Below are 20,537 nucleotides of genomic sequence, written 5' to 3'. Positions count from 1 at the left end.
AAAGCCTAAGCTGATAGTTGGATTGCACATTAATGGTTATATGTTCAACAATAATGAATCAATTTTAAAGAGAGTATGCGACAAGTCTTGAATTTTCTTTTGAGATTATTTTCTCCAAAATTTTAATCTATCCCGTTATTTATTTTATTTTATTTTATTTTATCGACTTATTATCCTACAAAAATTACATTTAAAGAAAAAAAAGACGATGAAAAGCTACTAAATTGTCACAAAGATAGAATTTTCTTATACGACTATTAAAAGTTCTCGATCATTACCGTGTAAGGTTGACGTACAAAGACTACAACCTTTTGTCCACACAATGTTGGAGGTATAGGTCGACATCGATTTTTTTTTCATGGAATAATCATTGACTCCATAAATTTGACGAGCTATAATGGAGACACCAAATTTGGAGGCGTGGTGACGATAAAATAATTTGATGTTTATTGTCAAATATGTGTTTATATCTTCATTTATAGAAGAGAAAATTGTATTTTTGATCATTTAATTATTTCAAAAGTTGAAATATGATCCCTTAATGGTAAAATGAACATATTTGGTTTTGGCTAATCATTTATTCGTTTCGTTCCTGCCTAGCTAATACACAGACCTATGAGCGAAGGAAAAGAGAAAGTTCGTGGACGGCAGGATTCGAACCTGCGCGGGCAGAGCCCACATGATTTCTAGTCATGCCCGATAACCACTCCGGCACGTCCACAAGTGTACACTCACTCAAAACATAAATTACTTAACCGAATTTTAAAAATTACGACAGATAGAGGGTATTAACATCAGCCCCTTTAAGTTGGTAACTTTTAACTATTTTATGGTATACTTTCCTCCTTATAATCTTTCATACGAGGTCCGTTCAGAAACACAATTTTTAGCGCATAGTGATTTTAAACTTAAAATGCAATTACAAATTTACAATAGATTGAGGACATTACCATCAATTCCTTCAAGTTTCATATAATTTTATTAGGGTGTGTTTGGTTTAAACATTAGAATTGAGATGGTAATGGTGATGAATTTAAGTAGGATGAGTCATTTTGTTTGGTAGTAAATAGGAATTGAAATCAAAATAAATAAATAATTAAAATAAATAAATAAAATATATATATATATTCACGCATACATATATGTGTATACATATTAAAATTACATATTTAATGCACAGACAATAACATACATTTTTTTAAAAAAAATTTTTCTCCCTTATTTTTTGTTTCATTCTTCACAAGTAGAGGAGTAAAAGGATAATGCATTTTGTAACTATTAAAGGATTTGAATCCTATGGTAGCAAAAGTAGACAAACAAACATGAAAATGTATTTCCCAACCAAACACACCCTTAGATTGCAAAAGGCAATATAGACTACCAAACATAGGTTTTGGATCCTATGAGAACAGAGCCCCCAAAAAAAACTAAGAACAACCAATCTTAGCCTTTACATTTTGTAAAAATGAAACGGATCAAATCAAATTTTTTTTTAAAAAAAACACAATGACATTTTTGTAATTATTGCCAACTTTTTTGTAATTTTTGTAATTATCGCCAATTTTATCATGCATTTTTTAACACTATAATGTGCACTTTTAACAACATAATTTGCATTTCTAGATAACTTTCAAAAATATCAAGGAGAAAATTACATTTTAAACTTAAATCGTAAATCGTAAATCGTAAATGTTAAACTCTAAGCGGTAAAAAGTGAACAACTGAACTAAATAAAACCAAAAAAAAAAAGTAATCATAAACTCTAAAATCAAAACTCTAAGTGCACTACACATCAAAGCTCACTTTTCGAGAGTGTTGGACACATTACGTGGCATTGGACTTCTTTGTAGGGAAATTAACCGCCCTAAAAGAATATATCATACGAGGTAGCTCGCATCAGTTGTTAAGGGCATCAAATCATGTTATAAATCATTGTATTAAGTCTCCTATTGTGTCTATTTATAAAGTTGTAATTCCTTATTACAATTAATGTACATCTATGACAAAAAAGAATATGGGTTTCTCAGCATCTCCTTTCTAATTCACATTGTCTTAGACTCCTCACATTATGGTCTCTATTATTCCAAATTCTGAGTGGACTTGAATTATAAAATCATCATTAACGCGGTCTGAGATCCTCAACCTATACACAATATGAAATGTATAATTATACATTGAGATCCTCAACCTATACCTCATATAACAATGACAAGAGTTGCTAGTCAATGGTTCAAACTCACATGAACGCGTCAATTAAAAAATGAGAACTTTTCATTCATGTGAGGCGAATTCCCATAGAAGGGGAAAAGTAGAGCAATCTAGCACCATGTCCATAGGAGAGGGCATCATGTGAGAGGGATGCAACCAATACCCTAATTCGGAAGAACTAGTGCACCCTAAATAGCCTAAGACTTAGCCAACGTAATTGACATAACATGCCATAACAATAGTGGAATAGAGTTTCCCAAATGCTCTGTCGGGCCGAGGTGTGGGGGGCCCTTAGGGTTGGGGTTCAGCCTTTTGGAAGAATAATGGAATAGAGTATGTACCAGCCTCAATGCACCAAACAATAGTCAGGGTTTGCAAGAAGAGGGTGGAGCAATCTCCAACTAGGATGAGTATCCCCCGACACAATAAGATATGGACACTGTTTGGTAAAATAGTTAGTCTATCAGTTAATTTTAACTTATTTAACCATTGTTAGCTGTTTGACTTGGTTAAACAATATGAGTGTTCATTAACTAGTTTTTTGTAACAACTTATTGCTCCAAAAAGCTAAAATTCAAAAAGTTGCTCAAAGTAATTTTTTCAATAAGCTTTTTGAAAAAGTCATTTTGTATGTAATCAGCTAACAGCTAACAACTAATTTACCAAACACTTTTCTACAATTAGTTAATGCTATCAACTAGTCAAATCCAATAACTCAATTAGCTAACAACCATTTATCAAACACTTATGTACTGCTAGGGAAAAGCTAGGAGCATGAGGTAGAGGATCCTAGTGTAAGGAAATGATGTCGGGAGGTAGAGAGAATAAGGGCATAAGGTTAATTGGTACACAAAGATAGAACATGCGCACATGACAAAATTCATTTATGTAGGGATTGTTGAAAAATTAGCTATTTTTAGAATGTAAAATCGTCATTTTTAGGCAAAGTTTTGAGATGAGTTAATTTTCAATTTGGGTCGGGTTAAAGTCGATTCAGTATCTCCTAAGTGAAATGTTTAATTTGATATATAATTCATTCAAAACGGATAATGAATGAATGAGAAATTGATTTTCAAAGTATATCCATTTGAGTTGAGAAACTTTGAAAGAGCCTTTGTCCCACATTAAAAGAGTGATGTGAATTTGCACTAGTATATATACAACTTTTTTTTTTTTTTTTTTGGAGTTTGAATTGTATAGTATATAGATACTCTCTCTTGCGCACATAAGGTTTTGCTAAATTAGCCGTTCGCCGAACACATTATATTTGAACACTTAATCCATTTTATTTCAGGAGACTAACAACGCTACAATGCTTCTAACACCCTCAAGAGGTAGTGAATATTGAATCAATTTTAAGGAGTGTATGATACACACAACTTGAATTTCATTTCTTGGCCATTTGAGATTATTTTCTAAGAATTTTGAAACCCGTTGCATTATTTATATATTTTGACGTATCGACTTATTCTCCAACAAATCTTACTTGCTCTTCCTTAAAGTCAAGGAAAATAAATCTAGCCTATGGGGGTAGTATTCTTTTTCTACGGTGACTAGTATTCAATTGCATATTTAATTATCATTTATATCCTATTTGTCTCGTGCTTTACTTATTTGAAGAAAGCACTACTGGAAATTATGGAATTTTCGACCACTTGAAAGTGATCTTAAATCAAATCAAAAGTAAAAAGTGGTCGGAAATAGCAACAAAGATTTTTCCAAAAACCAAAAGTGGTCGGAACAAGGCTTTCGACTTAATTTAAGATCACTTTCATCAGGTGGTCGGAAATTCCATAATTTCCAGCAGTGAAGATAACACATTAAAGATATTATTTAAATACCATAATATTCATAAAATAATATTTAAAAATTATAACTAGAGCTAATATTAACGATTCTTAGGTCGGGGTTAAGCGAATTGGCTCTAGGGATGGCAACAGGGCGGGGCGGGGCGGGAGTATACTCCCCGTCCCTGTCCCCGCTACCCCGGTCCCGTCCCCGTCCCCGGCGGGGATTTGAAAAAATTCTCCGTCCCCGTCCCCACCGGGAATTTGGCTGGGACGGAGAATACCCATCCCCGATCAACCCATAGTCAAAGTATCAAATTAGTACAATTTTTTTAAATAAAAAGAAAAAAATAAAATAATATATAATATATTCGAATATGTACACAGTATCAGTATGTAAGTATATGCTTTATGCTTAATTCCACATTTAATATTCAATATTGAATACACAGTACACAATATATAGTTTATACTTACTATTTAAATGAAAATTTTAAATATAAGTATGAGTGTATCGTGTATGACTTACCTGTGGGACATGCGAAGCAAAACTTCTAATAATCTAATTTCTAATTACTAATATATATATATATATTAATATACTAATTATTCGGGGACGGGCGGGGCGGGGAGGGGAGGGGTATCCCCGTCCCCGTTCCCGTCCCCGCCGGGAAATTTGTGAAACTCTCCATCCCCGTCCTCGATCCCTAAATTTTTTCCCCGTCCCCGTCCCCGTCCCCGTTCCCGACGGGGACGGGGATCCCCAACGAGTACGGGACACATTGCCATCCCTAATTGGCTCATTAAGACATGAATTTTAAGAGGTTCAATTCTTAACGGGTCAACTCATTAGCTATATCTAGTCCTTATTTTTACCAAGTCGGTCCTTATTTTAACCAAGTCAGTCCAGCTTAGTTTAAATAATAATTAGACATATGATGAGTCCACTTTCTCATTTGACACTACTCCAAAAAAAATAATAATAATAAATAAAAGAACTACTGAAAGGTAAGAAATGAATCTAAAAAATATCTTATGAGTAAAAATTTAAAAGAAAGTTTTTACTGAAATAAATTACTTTTCTTTGAATAAAAATGATTATTATATCTTTACTTTGATCAAATTGATTATTTTTCTTTAATTTTATTTTTTTATAACTAAAATATCAAAAAATTCAAAAATAACTTCTGAATACTTTCAGGTTTTCAAACAAAACCTAATTATAAAATGCCGATTCCTTAGCTTGCAGAGTTATATGAAACAGCAGCTCATCTTAGATACCATATCTGATGAGCTAATAAAACCAAAAGACAGCGGAATATATAACATAACATTAATAACGCCAAGCAAACAATTATTATGTCTCTCTCTCAAATCTTAAAAAATTCGCATATCCGAGTAACGTGGCGTGGAGCACTATGTTGAGGAAAACCCCATGTGCGCTTTCAATTAACGTACGCCAAACAATTCATTGCCTTTGTCTGTTTCTCTCTTCTCCCTCTAACCACATTCACACTTCACGTGCTCATCGTGCCTTTTTGACCTTTCTCTCACACTAATTACAACAATTAACAATAAAATACTCTCCTTAAAAAAAAAAAAAAAACAATAAAATACTGTCGTCCCATATTGTTCTTTTGTATACAACAAAGAGCTGTACTAACTCCTTCTTCTTCTTTTTTAATATTAAAGGATAAAATGTTTTTAAATACTCTTCTTTACTATATTGAATTATGTATTTGGCACATTTTTTCAAAAGAGTCAAATTGAACTTTGTAAATAAAAAAAAAATACAAATTGTTATAAAATATGAAATAATAAAGATAGCAACTAAGGAAGATAGTAAAATTGGTCACAAACCTTATCTATTTATTGATTATTAAGACTAGTATTAGGATTTTTGTATTTAAGTCATAGTATGACTCTCTATTCTAGTCTTCTTATGATTCCTCTTGTATATATATTCTCCGTGCAGTTGTAATCAAGTTCATTCAATACAATTCATACAGTTCTAATCTGGTATCAGTTAAGCTAGAGTTTTCTCAGTTTTCTCTGGCTACCGAATCTGTTCAATCATCCGAACGAACCGTCTCCAACGCCGTTGCTACGTCTTCCGCTAGCGCTGCCGTGTCTTCGCTTTCTACTGCTCATCACTTTATTAGTATTAAGCTTACACACAAAAATTATCTGTTTTGGAGAACTCAGGGCGTTCCGTTTCTTGATGGACATGGTCATGTCATTCATCGATGGAACCAAACCCAGTCCGCCACCTTATCTTCCCGTCGTCGAAGGTGGCTCGCCTGCGCCTAATCCCGATTACGCAAAATGGTTTCATCATGGTCGGGCTCTTATGTCCATGTTGATTTCTTCTCTTAGTGAAGAAGTTATGCACCTCGCCGTTGGTCGTCGTACATCACGAGAGGTTTGGGTCTCAGTAGAACAGTCCTTGGCTTCCGCATCTCGCGCCCGCTCGTTAAATCTCCTTGGCCAACTACAGTCCCTGAGCCAAGGAGATCCCACGGTTGCTGATTATATTGGTCGCGCCCGTGTTATTTTGGAGGATCTTGCTTTGGCCGGTAGACCGATGGGGCTTAACGAGATGAATCTCTATGTGTTTCGTGGTTTACGGCCGGAATTTCAAAATCTCACCGCACCTCTCTCGGTTCGTGGTACTGTAACCCTAAGTGAGTTGGCCGATTTTTCTTGGTGCCCAGGAGTTTATTCGAGGCGGTGCAACCGGCGGCGTTTACTGCATAGCATGGCGGTGGTAACCATTGCCGCGGAGGACGCGGCGGTAACCAAGGTGACCGAGGGAAAAATTCCGTCACACAGCGTGGATGAGGCAGTGGTCGAACGCATTCCGGCAGAGGTGGCGGCCACTGTAGGCGTGGCGGCAGTGGTGGTTCGGCAATTGTTTTTCAACTATGTGTTCGTACGGGACACTCGGCTATCAAATGTTACAATCGTTATGATCCTCCTCTACAAGCAAATTTGATGTATCAGAATACCGAGTCGCATCCTAATGACTCACAGACATGGATTCCTGATACAGGAGCCACCAATCATGCATATGACTCTGGATATTGCAGCCCTATCTACATCCGAGGAATACACGGGTAATGACACTTTGCGTGTGGGTGATGGTAAGGTGCTCTCTATTAGTCATGTAGGTCATGCTTCTTTTAATACCTCATCCCGTTCCTTCCAATTGTCTAATATCCTTCATGTTCCCAGTGTCTCTACTTCTTTATTATCTGTTCAGAAATTTGCGATAGATAATAAAGTGTTTTTTGAGTTTCACCCGTCTTTTTTTGTTGTGAAGGATATCAACACCAAGGAAATTCTACTTAAAGGCAATAGTCATGGGGGTCTCTACAAGCTCCCAATTGCAACACCATCTCCCTCAGTTTTCCTTACAGCTCGTACTTCTCCGTCAGTGTGGCATGATCGTTTAGGACCTCCACATCATCGTGTTTTACTTCGTATTCTTCAGTTGTGTCCGGTTAGTGGGTCAAATAATTCTATTCGATGTAATTCTAGTTTGTGTAATGCGTGTCAAATGGATGGGTAAATCCTCTCGATTCCCATTGGCACGTGTTGAGACATCCAGTTTTAGTGTCCTTGATTTGATATACACAGATATTTGGGTTCTAGCTCCCCTTTTGTCAATTGATGGCTATCGTTATTTCGTTATTTTTGTAGATGATTATACTCGTTACACTTGGTATTTTCCCATGAAATTAAAATCTGATCTGTATGACATCATTGATAAATTTCGTCATATGGTTGAATGATCTTTTAACACAAAAATTAAAGCCATTCAATCAGATCTAGGAGTTGAATACAAAAAATTGCATCATTCCTTTACTCAGTTAGGTATCTTTCATAGACAATCTTGAGCCTACACTCATGAACAAAATGGTTGTGTCGAACGGAAACACAGACACATTGTTGAAACAGGTCTGGCTCTTCTAGCTCGTGCCTCTGTCCCATATAAATTCTGGGATTTTGCATTTGAAACTGCAGTTTATTTAATTAACAAAATGCCTTCTGTTGTATTAAATAATCTCAGTCCACACTTTAAAGTGCATAATTCCAATCCCTCATATTCTTTTCTCCGTGTCTTGGGTGTTTGTGTTATCCATATCTCAAGCCATATAATCGTCATAAATTCTTGTTCCGGTCCACTCCATGTGTTTTTCTAGGTTATCCTGAGTCGTTTAGGGGGTATAGATGCATGGACTTACAGACTAACAAGATTTATGTGTGCAGGCATGTAAGGTTTGATGAAACAGTTTATCCTTTTGCTACTAAAAATACTGTGCAGCCATCTCCACCTGAGAAATTCTGTCCGTGGGCTGAGCCGGTTCTTCATCCCACTGCGATTTCGCTGCCGATTGGTCATGTGGCCGTTCCACCCAGCACCGCCGGCAGTGATTCAGACTCCTCTCCACCACCGCCTACTGCTACCGTCGGTCCATCTGGCTCGCCGGACCGTGAGCTTCCTGTTGAGGCCGTCGAGCCCGTCAAACGCCCACGTGGGCGTCCTCATGGGAAAACGATCAAGTCCACGGTTCGGACCCATGAGATGCACACTCGGAGCCGATCTCGGGTTCCGCCTTCTATTTTAACGGCTCAAGTTTGTCCTTCGGATCCCACTTGTTACTAGGGATGTCAATCGGGCCAGCCCACTCGGTTTCGGGCTAGCCCTGTCGGGTTGTCGGGCTAATCGGTTCGGGCTAATCAGTTTATTAATATTTTATTCTCGGGTTCGGTTTAGCCCTAACCCTAAACTTCGGGTTGTCGGGCTAATCGGGTGGGTTGAACCATCTGAACTAAAATTAGAAACTGAAAGTGAGTACCCATATTTAGAGTAGGGATGACAACGGAGCGGGGCGGGACGGAATGGGGCGGAGCGGGAAGTATACTCCCCATCTCCGTCCTCAACGGAAAATTAAAAATAGTCCCTATCTACGTTCCCGCGTAGAATTTGGCGGGGACGAAGAATTCCGTCCTCGTCAATTTTTAGTCAAAATATTATATTAATGTTGATTTAAATTTTAAAAAACTAAAAATTTAAGTTTTAATTTAAATTATATATATATATATATATATATATATATATATATATATATATATATATATATTTATTTATTTATTTATTTATTTTAAAGTATAATAATTATTCCATGTATGTTAAGTTTCACATCACTTCTATAGTAAAGAATAGTTTTCAATAGTTCGGGTTGTAGGGCTAGCCCTTTTAATTTCGGGCCATCGGGCTAATCGGTTTCGGACTCGTCGGGCTCATGTGTTTTATCGGGCTAGCCCGTTCGGGCTATAGCCCTGTCGGTTTCAGTTTTTTTCGGGTTGGCCCATCGGGTTCGGGCTAAATTGACATCCCTACTTGTTACACATAGGCTGTTAAACATTCAGAATGGCGAGAGGCTATGGATTAGGAATTTAATGCCCTACTGCAAAAACATACTTGGCAACTTGTGTCATTTCAGTCGGACATGAACATCATTGGGTGTAAATGGGGTTTTCGTACCAAATGAAAAGCTGATGGTTCCATTGAAAGGCATAAGGCAAGACTTGTAGCAAAAGGGTTTAATCAAGTGTCAGGTCATGACTTCTTTGATACTTTTAGCCCAGTGGTTAAACCAACCACAGTCAGGTTGCTTCTTTCTCTTGCTTTATCTTCTGGGTGGACTATTAAGCAATTGGATGTTCATAATGCTTTCTTGAACGGTCATCTCTCTGAAACTGTGTATATGAAGCAACCGCCTGGATATATTGATGCTTCCTATCCAAATCATGTATGTATGCTAAAAAGGTCTCTGTATGGATTAAAACAGGTCCCCCGAGCTTGGTTTAATCGTTTGCACACCTTTTTACTATATATTAGGTTTCAGGCATCCAAAACATATGCGTATCTTTTTTATTACTCACAGGGATCTGATTGTGTATATCTACTTGTTTATGTGGATGGCATTTTTATGATGGGAAGCGATACGAATCTAGTTTTTCTACTAGTTTCAAAACTCTCTACTGCATCTAAAATCAGGGATCTTGGTGAACCAGGTTTTTTTCTTGGAATTGAGGCAATTAAATACAATGATGGGATTTTACTTTGCCAACAGAGATACATGCAGGGTATTCTAAAACGTGCTGGAATGATAGACTGCAAGTCCTTGTCCACCCCAATTCCCACGTCAAAATCCATCCCCATTGACGCAACTCCACATGATGATCCTACACAATACAGGAGTTTAGCGGGTGTATTACAGTATTTAACCATCACTCGTCCTGATATATCCTTTACAGTCAATCAGTTATGTCAACACATGCATGCACCTACAGCTACTCACTGGGAACAACTAAAGAGAGTATTACGGTATGTCAAAGGAACTGTTAATTTCGGCCTACGAGTCAGGAAGTCATCCTCAAGGGAAATTCATGCCTTCTCTGATTCTGACTGGGCCGGCTATCCGGAGGATAGAAAATTCACAAGTGGCTTTGCTGTTTTTCTTGGACCTAATCTAGTATCATGGGTCTGCAAGAAACAAAGAACTATTGCTAGAGCTTCTATTGAGGCTGAATATAAAGCTCTAGCAGATGTTTGTGCTGAAGTGATTTGGATCATGTCTCTTCTGCGTGAAATCCGTGTTACAGGGATCTCGGTTCCCAAATTATGGTGTGATAATCTTGGAGCTACATATATGTGTGACAATCCCACCTTCCATGCCCGCACCAAACATGTAGAGATAGATTATCACTTTGTGCGAGATAAAGTTGCTACTGGAGAGATTCAAGTAAATTTCATCTCAACAAAAGATCAACTTGCAGATATATTCACCAAAGCCTTGCCTGGTCCTAGATTTTCTTTTCTCAGAGACAAGCTACAAGTTACAAATGTACCATGCGCTTGAGGGGGAGTATTAGGATTCTTGTATTTGAGTCCAATGTTGCAAAAAATGTTAGGCGCCCCCTAGGCGTCGATTTATTTATTTTTATTTATTTTTAATTTTTTTAATTAAAAATAAAATTAAAAATTAAAAATTTTCAAAATTTAGTAATAAAATATAAGGTTTCCATAGTTATTTCTTACAAACTATTTACGTAAGTTGTTGTAAAAGTCTTCAAAAGATTGTTTAAACCATCTAAATACATAAAAAACTAAAATTAAGAGCAAAAGAAGCATTTTTTTTGAGAAATTAGTGAACCAAAACGGACAACTGAGTCAAAAGTTATGGCTTCCCGAACTTTTCCCACTTGAAAATGCAAAAAAAATAAAATAAAATAAAATAAAATAAAAATCAAATTCAGCGCCGGTTCAGCGGCCGCCTAACGCCTAGGCACGATTTTTGCTACCATGTTTGAGCCATAGTATGACTCCCTATTCTAGTATTCCTATGATTCCTCTTGTATATATATTCCCCGTGTCTGTACAGTTGTAATCAAGTTCATTCAATACAATTCATACAGTTCTCTTCTTGATGTCTCATTAAAAACTTTACCAAGAAAAAATCAATGGGAAAGAAATCTTGGTGAAGGAGAAAAGAATGCATTCAATGCAATATCATCTCTCCCTCGGTCTGGGAACAACATCCTTTAAGGTTCTTCAAATTACGCAAATCAATTTTTCAAAACAATTTCTCAAAGGTTGCAGTAACTAATGCCTTGGTGAACAAATCAACTAAATTATCACATGACCTAATTTGGTGGATATTGATTTTACCACTTTCTAGAAGATCATGAGTGTAGAAGAATTTTGGTGAAATATGTTTCATTCTATCACATTTGATATATCTTGCCTTTAAATGTGTTTTGCAAGCAATGTTATATTCAAATAATAATGTTGCAACTTCTTTATTTGTTTGTCAATCCGCAAGCTCACTTAATATATTGAGATATAGATCTCAACCACATACATTCACGACTTGTCTCATGAATAACCAAAATTTCTGCATGGTTTGAAGATGTATCCACCATTGTTTGCTTTGTAGAACATCATGAAATAGCCATCCCTCCATATGTGAATACATACCCTATCTATGATTTGGCTTTATGAGGATCATATAGAAACCTTGCGTCTACAAAACCGACTAGATTTTCCTTTGCCATATTAGAATAAAATAAGCCCATATTCATTGTCACTCAAAGATATCTAAAAATATATTTAACTCCATTCCAATTCCTTTTAGTTGGAGAAGAACTAGATCTTGCTAATAAGTTTACCGCGAAGGAAATATCACGTACTGTATTTTGTGCAAAATATATTAGTGTTCCAATAACACTAAGATACGATATTTCTGGACCTAAAATTTCTTCATTTTCCTCACAAGGTCTAAAAATATCTTTCTTTATGTCCAAGGATCTCACGACCATAAGTGAACTTAATGGGTGAGTTTTATCCATCTAAAACATTTTACTACCTTTTCCACATCATTTGTTTGATGAATAAAAATTCCATCATTAAGTGTTTAGAAGACCTAAATAAAATTTTGTTTTTCTCCCCATATTTTATTTCAAATTCATGCTTCAAACATTACACGACTTGTGATAACATTCCAAGCGTTCCAATCATATTCAAATCACAACATAAACAACATTTGTAATAAACTCTAATTATGATTTCTTGATGAAAACACATAGGCATATTCGATCATTCTTATCACCTTCTTTCAACAAATATTCACTAAGGCGATTATACCACATACGCCCAGATTGCTTTGACCTTCTTATATAAGCAAGGTTGAGCATGTGAATTTTTGTACAACATCCAGCCTACGTTTTTGCTCTCAAAATCTCTGCTCATCCTCCTTCTCAAACCTCCTGTATTCATCCCGAGTTCTTGTTCGTCGGGCTCATTTGTTTGAGTGCCCAAACATTGAGTCGTAGTACGTTTTATCTTGGGAAACCTAGGCTACAACGCTCCTAGCATCTTTGGGATGTAGCAAATAAGGTTTTAAGGAGAGTGTGTTTCGCTCGACTAATACTAACAACCCTTCACCCTTTCACTTTTATGCTTGTTATTTTTCCATAAATATTATTTTCATAGTAATATTTTGTAACATTCATGTGATTGGAAAATCTTCTAGTTTTTTCAACTAGTGACCAAATGAATTCTTAATAATCCTTCTCATCATAATGAAATCGGAATGGATTAACCAGAAACATGCCAAATCTTAAAAGTATCAATAAATTTCAAGTTTATTGTAGTAAAAGATTCAACCATAAATTATGATTTTTGTATAGTAGAATCTAGAGGAGAGCGCATGTATTTTTTTCAACACACATTTTTTCCCGTTATGATTTTGGTAAACGCAGAGAAATTCAATATTTCCTTTTTCATAGTCTTAATAAGATATCCATTTAGATGAATATCTTTGAAACTCAACAAATTTCTTTGAGACTTTAAAGAAAATAATGCATTATCTATTATAATTTTAAACCCACCAAGTAGTATTAAATTGGCTCTTTCGGAGCCTTCAATTATTTTTCAACTGCCAAATATTGTGTTTACATTTTTTTCATTATTTTTCAAGTAAGAAAAATATTTATTTTCTTCAAGTATAGTGTGTTGTCGTAGCACTGTTTGCTAGACACAAATCTCCATTGTGGATCTTCATTTCCATACTCAAGGTATTGAACATCGTCCTCATCATATCTAAGCCAGCTAGTGTGAGATTAATCATCCCCTGAGAACGGCTACTAGAATCCATGCGGATAGCAAGAGGGAGCGACAAAAGCAACAAAACCCTAGACGCACCAAAACGAAATGAAAGAGAGAAGTTCGCGAAGGTAGCGGCGCGAGATGGAGAGAATTACTCAAATCTTAAGCCCATTTAATACAATTCGAATAGATATTATATAATTTCTTTTCATCGGAGTTAAGTTAATTTGTTAATTATTATTATAACAATTAAATTAGTCTACAGAAAATGAAACTCGTATCAATCTTTTTATTATTTTATTTTTCTATTCTTTTATCAACTCTTTTCATCTTTGTGGTAAGAATTAAAATATAATAATATTTACTTAATTTGATTTGTTTCTTTCAATTAAAAAAAAAAAAAGAGTAAAAACAACTCTGTATTATTTTTTGAATCTTCATCCTAAAGGAATATCTATGCCATACTATAATTATTCTAAGAATATACATTGTCTTCTCTTTGCTTAGATCAAACATTATTTCTTGTAGCACCAATTTTAATTTTTTATTCCAAATCTATATTTCTTTAATTAAATGTACATTTCATTACAAGTTGATCTACTATATATGTGACAAAATTTCTCTCAATTTTAAGAATTTAAATGAAAAAATTAAATTTCATTGTATAATCAATCTTATATGCAAAAAATTTAATAATTCAATATATCAATAAGAGTTTACAAGATGAATAATTCATATATAATGAAAATTGATGTTTCAATCATATGCACAAGAAAAACTTATGAATTTGTATGCTATAACTTCATTGCATAACCCTTTAATTACTTTCAACAACATCAATAACTCTGATCTATTATAATCATGTCATTTCAAAAATTGTACTCAGTATTTACTTATTTACTTCGTTACATAATACGTATTTAAAAATTATACTAACTTTATTTCCACAAAATAAATAAATAAATAAATAAATATATATATACACACACACTAACTTTTTGTTAATTTTAATTTTTGTGTTGGCATTATAACTAGGAGAAAATTTCACTTTTAGTCCTTGACTATTGTGGCATTGTCATATTTAGTTTTATTCTTTTAATTTTTTCATATTACATCCTTGACTTTGAGCAACTTTCACTTTTAGTCATTGACTATTATGGCATTGCCATATTTAGTCATTGACTATTATGGCATTGGCATATTTAGTCATATTCTTTTAATTTGTCATATTACATCCATGACGTTAATCAAATTTCACTTTTAGTCCTTACACGTTCGAAATATGAGTTACGATATTGAAATACAGTGATATCCTTAAACTGATAAATAACAAAGAAAAAAAATCCTTACCATATCGTAATACAATACTACATTTTTTTATATTTACGATATTTCTAATGTGTTTGAGATATGAGTTACGATATGTGTAATGAATTTTTCCTTTATTATTTCAATTCTAACGGTAAATTAATGAAATTTTTAACGAAAGAGTGATGCTGACAATCAAATAAAAGACATTGATTTAATATGAAAAAATTAAAAGAATATGACAAAATATGACAATACCAGTATAGTTGAGGATTAAATGTGGAAGTTGTTCAAAATCTTAGATGTAATATGGTAAAATTAAAAAAAAAAAAATATGAGTAAATGTGACACTGCAACAATAGTGGATTAAAAGTGAAAATTACTCAAAATCAAGAATGTAATATTACAAAATTAAAAGGATAGAATTAAATATGACAATAGCACAATAGTTGAAAATTAAAAGTGATTTTTTTTAAAAAAAAAAAAAAAATTCACTTTCGCCTAGCTTTTTGGATTTTTCAGAGGGAATGAACGAATATTCTTTTTAACCCGCATAGATCAGAGCTTATAAGCTCCCCAAGCAATCTATTTATACACAGAGACAAGAGGGAAAACTGGAAGAGGAGAGAGAGAGAGAGAGAGAGAGAGAGAGAGAGCGAAAGCAAGAGTGCACCCAAAGAAAGAACCCCCCCAATTTCTCTTTCTTCCCCTCCCCTCTTCTCTCTCTTCCCCTCCCCTCCCCTCTTCTCTCTCTAAACATACGCGTCAATCTAAATGTATGCTTTTTGAAACCTATCCCATTTTTCTCTTTGGGCTTCAATCTTCTCAAGAAAAGCATTTCTTTTCGGCAATAAATCTTTGGATAATTGGATTTAGTTGATGGAGGGAGAGGTGGTCGGAACATCGTCGTCGTCGGCGTCTGAAACTTCAGAGGCCGCCGCTCCGAGATGTGGGTTTGATGGGCGGAGGAATGGGGGAGGCAAGGGCAGTGCTGTAAACAGCTCGAGATCGGCTAAGTTCCCGCTGACCTTTTGGGAGATTGCGGTGGCGAGCGGCGTCGTTTTGGGCTTCGCATCCGGGCTGCTCGGCGTGTATTTCACCATGCCGGCTTCCGATTACAGCTTCCTCAAGCTTCCGAGAACTCTTGAAGACATCCAAATGTTAAGGTATCTATCTCAGTAATGAAAGAATAAATATTTGTTTGTTGTTGATATAAAGATCTATGCTTTTTGTTTTAGATTTTGACCATTGCATTATTTATGATTTAAGATTTGTCTTGCGATTCAGTTGTATGTAGTGCCTGCCATTCATTGTAGTAATCAAAATTTTAAAATTCTTATTATATTGATATATTTTGTTGGGATTTGGTAGACCCTTTGTTGGGATTTGGTAGACCCATTTCAAATGCATCATTAAAATTGGGGTGAAGAAAACGCAGAACCTTTTCCTAGACCAAATGTTCATCATTAAATGGTGTTTATCTACTAAGGATTGATATATATATATATATATATATATATATATATATATATATATATATATATATATATATATATATATATATAATGATTATGATACAGTAATAATGGAGAGGTCTCCTAGGCAGATCAAGATTTTCTTCCCCCAACCCTAGGGCCCCACATCCCAGACAGAACATTTGAGAACATTTGAGAGGATGTAAATCACAGTAACACAGTGATTCAGCATACAGGGCCAAATGCCGGTGCATAATCCCCACAAAGTTTCGAACTTTGGTCTTTTCCCCAAATACTGCCTACTAAACTAGTTAGTTAAGCCCTTGCGGCAGATCAAGCTTTTCTTGAAACAGTGGAAAGCATAGGTTATAGGAGCACTTGGTGGGGATAGTAAAAATTGAAATTGCTATTCTCATCAAATCCAAAGAAACTATAAATGACGAATCTCTACTCCTACATCTCTCTCTATATATAGCTTCCATATACAAAACTCTAAGGAACTAAAAAAAAAAATCATATTTACTTTTGAGATGGTTTGATCTATCTAATTAGGCTTTTCTTGAATTGGAGAAGAGCAATTTGTTCCCCTTCAACACAACTAGCATTAGTTGAGTAACAATACTCAAATTTGCAAATGAAAAGAAAAATAATCACTAGCATAATATTATTGGAATAAATTGGAATAGAAAATAAGCACTGCAATATATTTTCTGTACTAATATATCTACCTGAAAGAATGGTGCCCTTTTCTGCATCAGTGTAATAATGACTACATCTACATGTGAAACTGAAATGTCTGAACCAAATTGGGAGCAAAATGCAGGGAATTGTATCAAAGTGAAGCTCTATGGGGAATGGAAAATTTCTAAAGCTAGTGATAACATCTGTTTTAGAGTTTTAGGAATATAATGACATTTTTTGCTGTTAATTTCTATAGGGATCAACTGGGGAGTTATACGAGCGACTACACTTTGCAGGTCCTTGTTGGCTACTGTGTAGTCTACATTTTTATGCAGACGTTTATGATCCCCGGGACTATTTTCATGTCTTTACTTGCGGGTGCTCTCTTTGGGGTCCTGAAGGGTGTAGCTCTGGTCGTGTTTGCTGCTACTGCCGGTGCTTCATCTTGCTATTTCTTATCCAAACATATTGGGCGGCCCCTTGTTTTCTCCCTCTGGCCAGATAAGTTGACGTTCTTCCAGAACCAGGTGACTTTGAACTCATTCTTGTGTTTTTATCTCTCGTTTGCACTGATAAAACTGTGGGGTGCTGACATCGATGAAACAATCAGGTGGCTAAACGAAGGAAACGGCTGCTGAACTACATGCTATTCCTAAGAGTTACGCCAACACTCCCAAACACGTTTATTAATGTTGCTTCACCGATCGTAGATGTGCCTTACCATATTTTCTTGCTGGCAACACTTATTGGGCTTATTCCTGCCACTTATGTTACTGTCCGGGTAATTTGTTTCCCATTCTTACCTAGTTCTTTGGCATAATCTATAACTTTGAGGTATGAGCATGCCTAGATTCTTTAAAAATCTAAACCAAGGTCAATATGGCTTTTATTTGAGGAATAAAGCATGCCACTTGGAAAAGATCTCTGTTAGCTGTCTACTTTTATGATGTATAATATAGAACATTAGTGCAAAAAGATAACCTAAAACTAGCCCGCATGGGCTTATCTCACTAGTTCAGTAGGCAGTATTCGGAGCAAGGTTGAAAAAATCGCTAGGCGCCTGGGGACTGCCTAGGGCGCCTAGAGCGATTAATCGGCGCCTAGAGCGCCTAAGTGGCCGACCGCATAGCGCCTAGGCGCGATTTTTGCAACACTGATTCAGAGCAAGAGACCAATGTTTGAAACTCGGCAGCGGCAGCATGGGGGTTATGCCTAAAGTGGGCAGATCTCTTGTGCACACAGGCATTTGGCCCTTTGTTTGCTGAGCTACTGAGTTATTGTGGTTTACATCCTTCCAAATGCTCTGTCGAGCTGAGGTGTGGGGAGCCCTTGAGGTTGGATTCAACCTTTTTGGGGCAAGATTTTCTAAAGCCAACTTAAAAGCCAATTGTTGTAAAAGGTTCATAACATGATATGCGATTGCATTGCAGGCTGGAATCGCGCTGAGTGAGTTGCAGTCATTGGGCGACCTATACGACTTCAACTCTATAGCCACGCTGTTTGTCATAGGAGCGGTCAGCATTACCCCCACGTTGATAGCCAGCAATAGCAAATCATAGTGTATTGTGTTAGCTGAAAAGTCGACGAGCTCTGCTGTCCTATGGACATTTGCGTAGTTTCATCGAGCGAGCCAGTGAACGATACATACTGGGATGGTTTCATATCTGTACAGATTACCCCATGGAACAGATGCAATTGTGCATTGGGTTTTAGAAGTTAGTAGTTAACGATCTCTCAGATAAGCTCTCAAACTGGGAAATGTGTTTATGATTTATAAGAAGCTGAACCTGCGCTCCAAATGCAAGTTTATGATTCATTCATGGGAAGTAAATATGCTTATTGCTTAGGCATTTAAACATTTGGTGTTATATGTTTGTTGCAAACAGGGTGGCCTCAGGCATCATGTATCAAAAGTATAATGGATACAAAGAGATGCAAATTCTCAGGTTAAAAAAAAAACACTAATTTTTTCGATTTTTTTTTTATTAATTCAAAACTAAATTACTACTAAATTCTAAATTGGACTACTATAAAGCCTGGAATAGAGTCAAAATTACAAAAAGCATAGTAGCCTAGTTGAGCCACTCTAATGAAATTAGCCATCAATTAATAATTAAGGACAAAGGTCATCAATCATTGTAATATATAGTCGAACTTGGAAATATAAACAAACTTGTCTCTCCCCCATTATGAAGATAGCAATGATGTTTATCAAAATTGACATCCAGGTACGTACGGAGGTATTGTGCTTTTCTTGATTTTTTTTTTTTCTATTTCAACGTGTGTATCTTGTTACGAAAAATTGTATAGATTTTGATGAGCCAAAATATGTATTTTACAAAAATTAGAACCCTCACTCTATTTTATTTTTGTATAGAACTGTGTTTGCTCTCAAGCTTCGAAAATCAGTCATTTTTGTATCAAAGGAGGAAGAGGTTGGTTTTTATTCCAACAAAGGAAAGAACAAAAAAAAATGGAGGCAAAAGAAAGTAGAAGAATTGGTTGAAGATGTTGTTAATCACAAAGGAACAAGGTTTGAATCTCACTCAAAACAAATTTAAAGGAGTAGCTATTAAAAGTGAAAGTAGTATGGATGCTAGAAGTAGCATGGATGCTAAAAGTAGCAAAGATTGTGACACACCTTGGATGTCAAACACGGCTAGTAGCAAACATGGTAGCAAAATTTTATGGCATGGCATATAGCACATGTTATAGCAAGATTTGGCAAGCAATGGAATGGTAGCAAGTTTGATAGCAAAAGTTGAAGCAAGTCATCCACTCTCTTGTACAAGATAATTGAGGTCGAATGGTTAAGGACTAACAAGATAACACGAGAGAAGAGATCAAAGTGAAGATTAAAGTCAACTTAATTAGAGTATAATTGGGATCAATCTACACAAGAGCTCAACAACAGCTATTGAAAATCAACAATTGAAACTATAAGGATCAACTAAAGTCAAGCAAAATCAAGAAATCACAAGATCAAAATGCAACCTAAAGAAATGCAAAGAAGACCACACACGTGAAAAGCCATCTACTACAACTCAAAAATTTCAAGAAGTTTACATGCCAAATGTGGAAAGGATTTACAAAGTCTGAATGCACAGATCAAGTTGCAAGAAAAGCTCAATCTATCATAATCAAGTTGCAAATCAAGTCGAAAGACAAGATCAATTTGTCAACTTTCAAATCAGGCTACAACTTTCAAGATTTCAAATCTCATCCAACAGATACATTTGATTATCTATAAAAGGCATGAACACCTGAAGATCAAATAAGAATTAGAGCAGCTAGAGTTCAATGATACACTTTGAGCATATCTGATAGCACGAAGCATACTTCAAGTTCAAATTTCTTCATAGAAATATCTAGAAAAAAGAATTAATCTTTAAAAGTCTC

At 35.5% G+C, this 20,537-nt stretch overlaps 1 protein-coding gene and 1 non-coding gene across 2 annotated transcripts; one reads left to right on the top strand and one right to left on the bottom strand.

Annotated features, from left to right (window-relative positions):
- Positions 1 to 639: 639 nt before the first annotated feature.
- On the bottom strand, positions 640 to 721 carry TRNAS-AGA. The gene has a single exon. It is a non-coding gene; the product is annotated as a tRNA-Ser (tRNA).
- A 14,890-nt stretch (positions 722 to 15,611) lies between these two features.
- On the top strand, positions 15,612 to 19,063 carry LOC109185387 (uncharacterized membrane protein At4g09580). Its single transcript, XM_019335387.1, has 4 exons — positions 15,612 to 16,148; positions 17,395 to 17,665; positions 17,749 to 17,919; positions 18,569 to 19,063. The coding sequence occupies exons 1-4, from the start codon at positions 15,862 to 15,864 to the stop codon at positions 18,695 to 18,697; spliced, it is 858 nt and encodes a 285-aa protein (XP_019190932.1). The 5' UTR covers positions 15,612 to 15,861; the 3' UTR covers positions 18,698 to 19,063.
- The last annotated feature ends 1,474 nt before the right edge of the window (positions 19,064 to 20,537 follow it).

This window comes from Ipomoea nil, unplaced genomic scaffold (assembly GCF_001879475.1).
Source record: "Ipomoea nil cultivar Tokyo-kokei standard unplaced genomic scaffold, Asagao_1.1 scaffold1317, whole genome shotgun sequence".
In the NCBI taxonomy this organism is placed as follows: Eukaryota; Viridiplantae; Streptophyta; class Magnoliopsida; order Solanales; family Convolvulaceae; genus Ipomoea; species Ipomoea nil.
The sequence above is the reverse complement of the archived record's forward strand: the minus strand, read 5'-3'. Positions and strand labels throughout refer to the sequence as shown.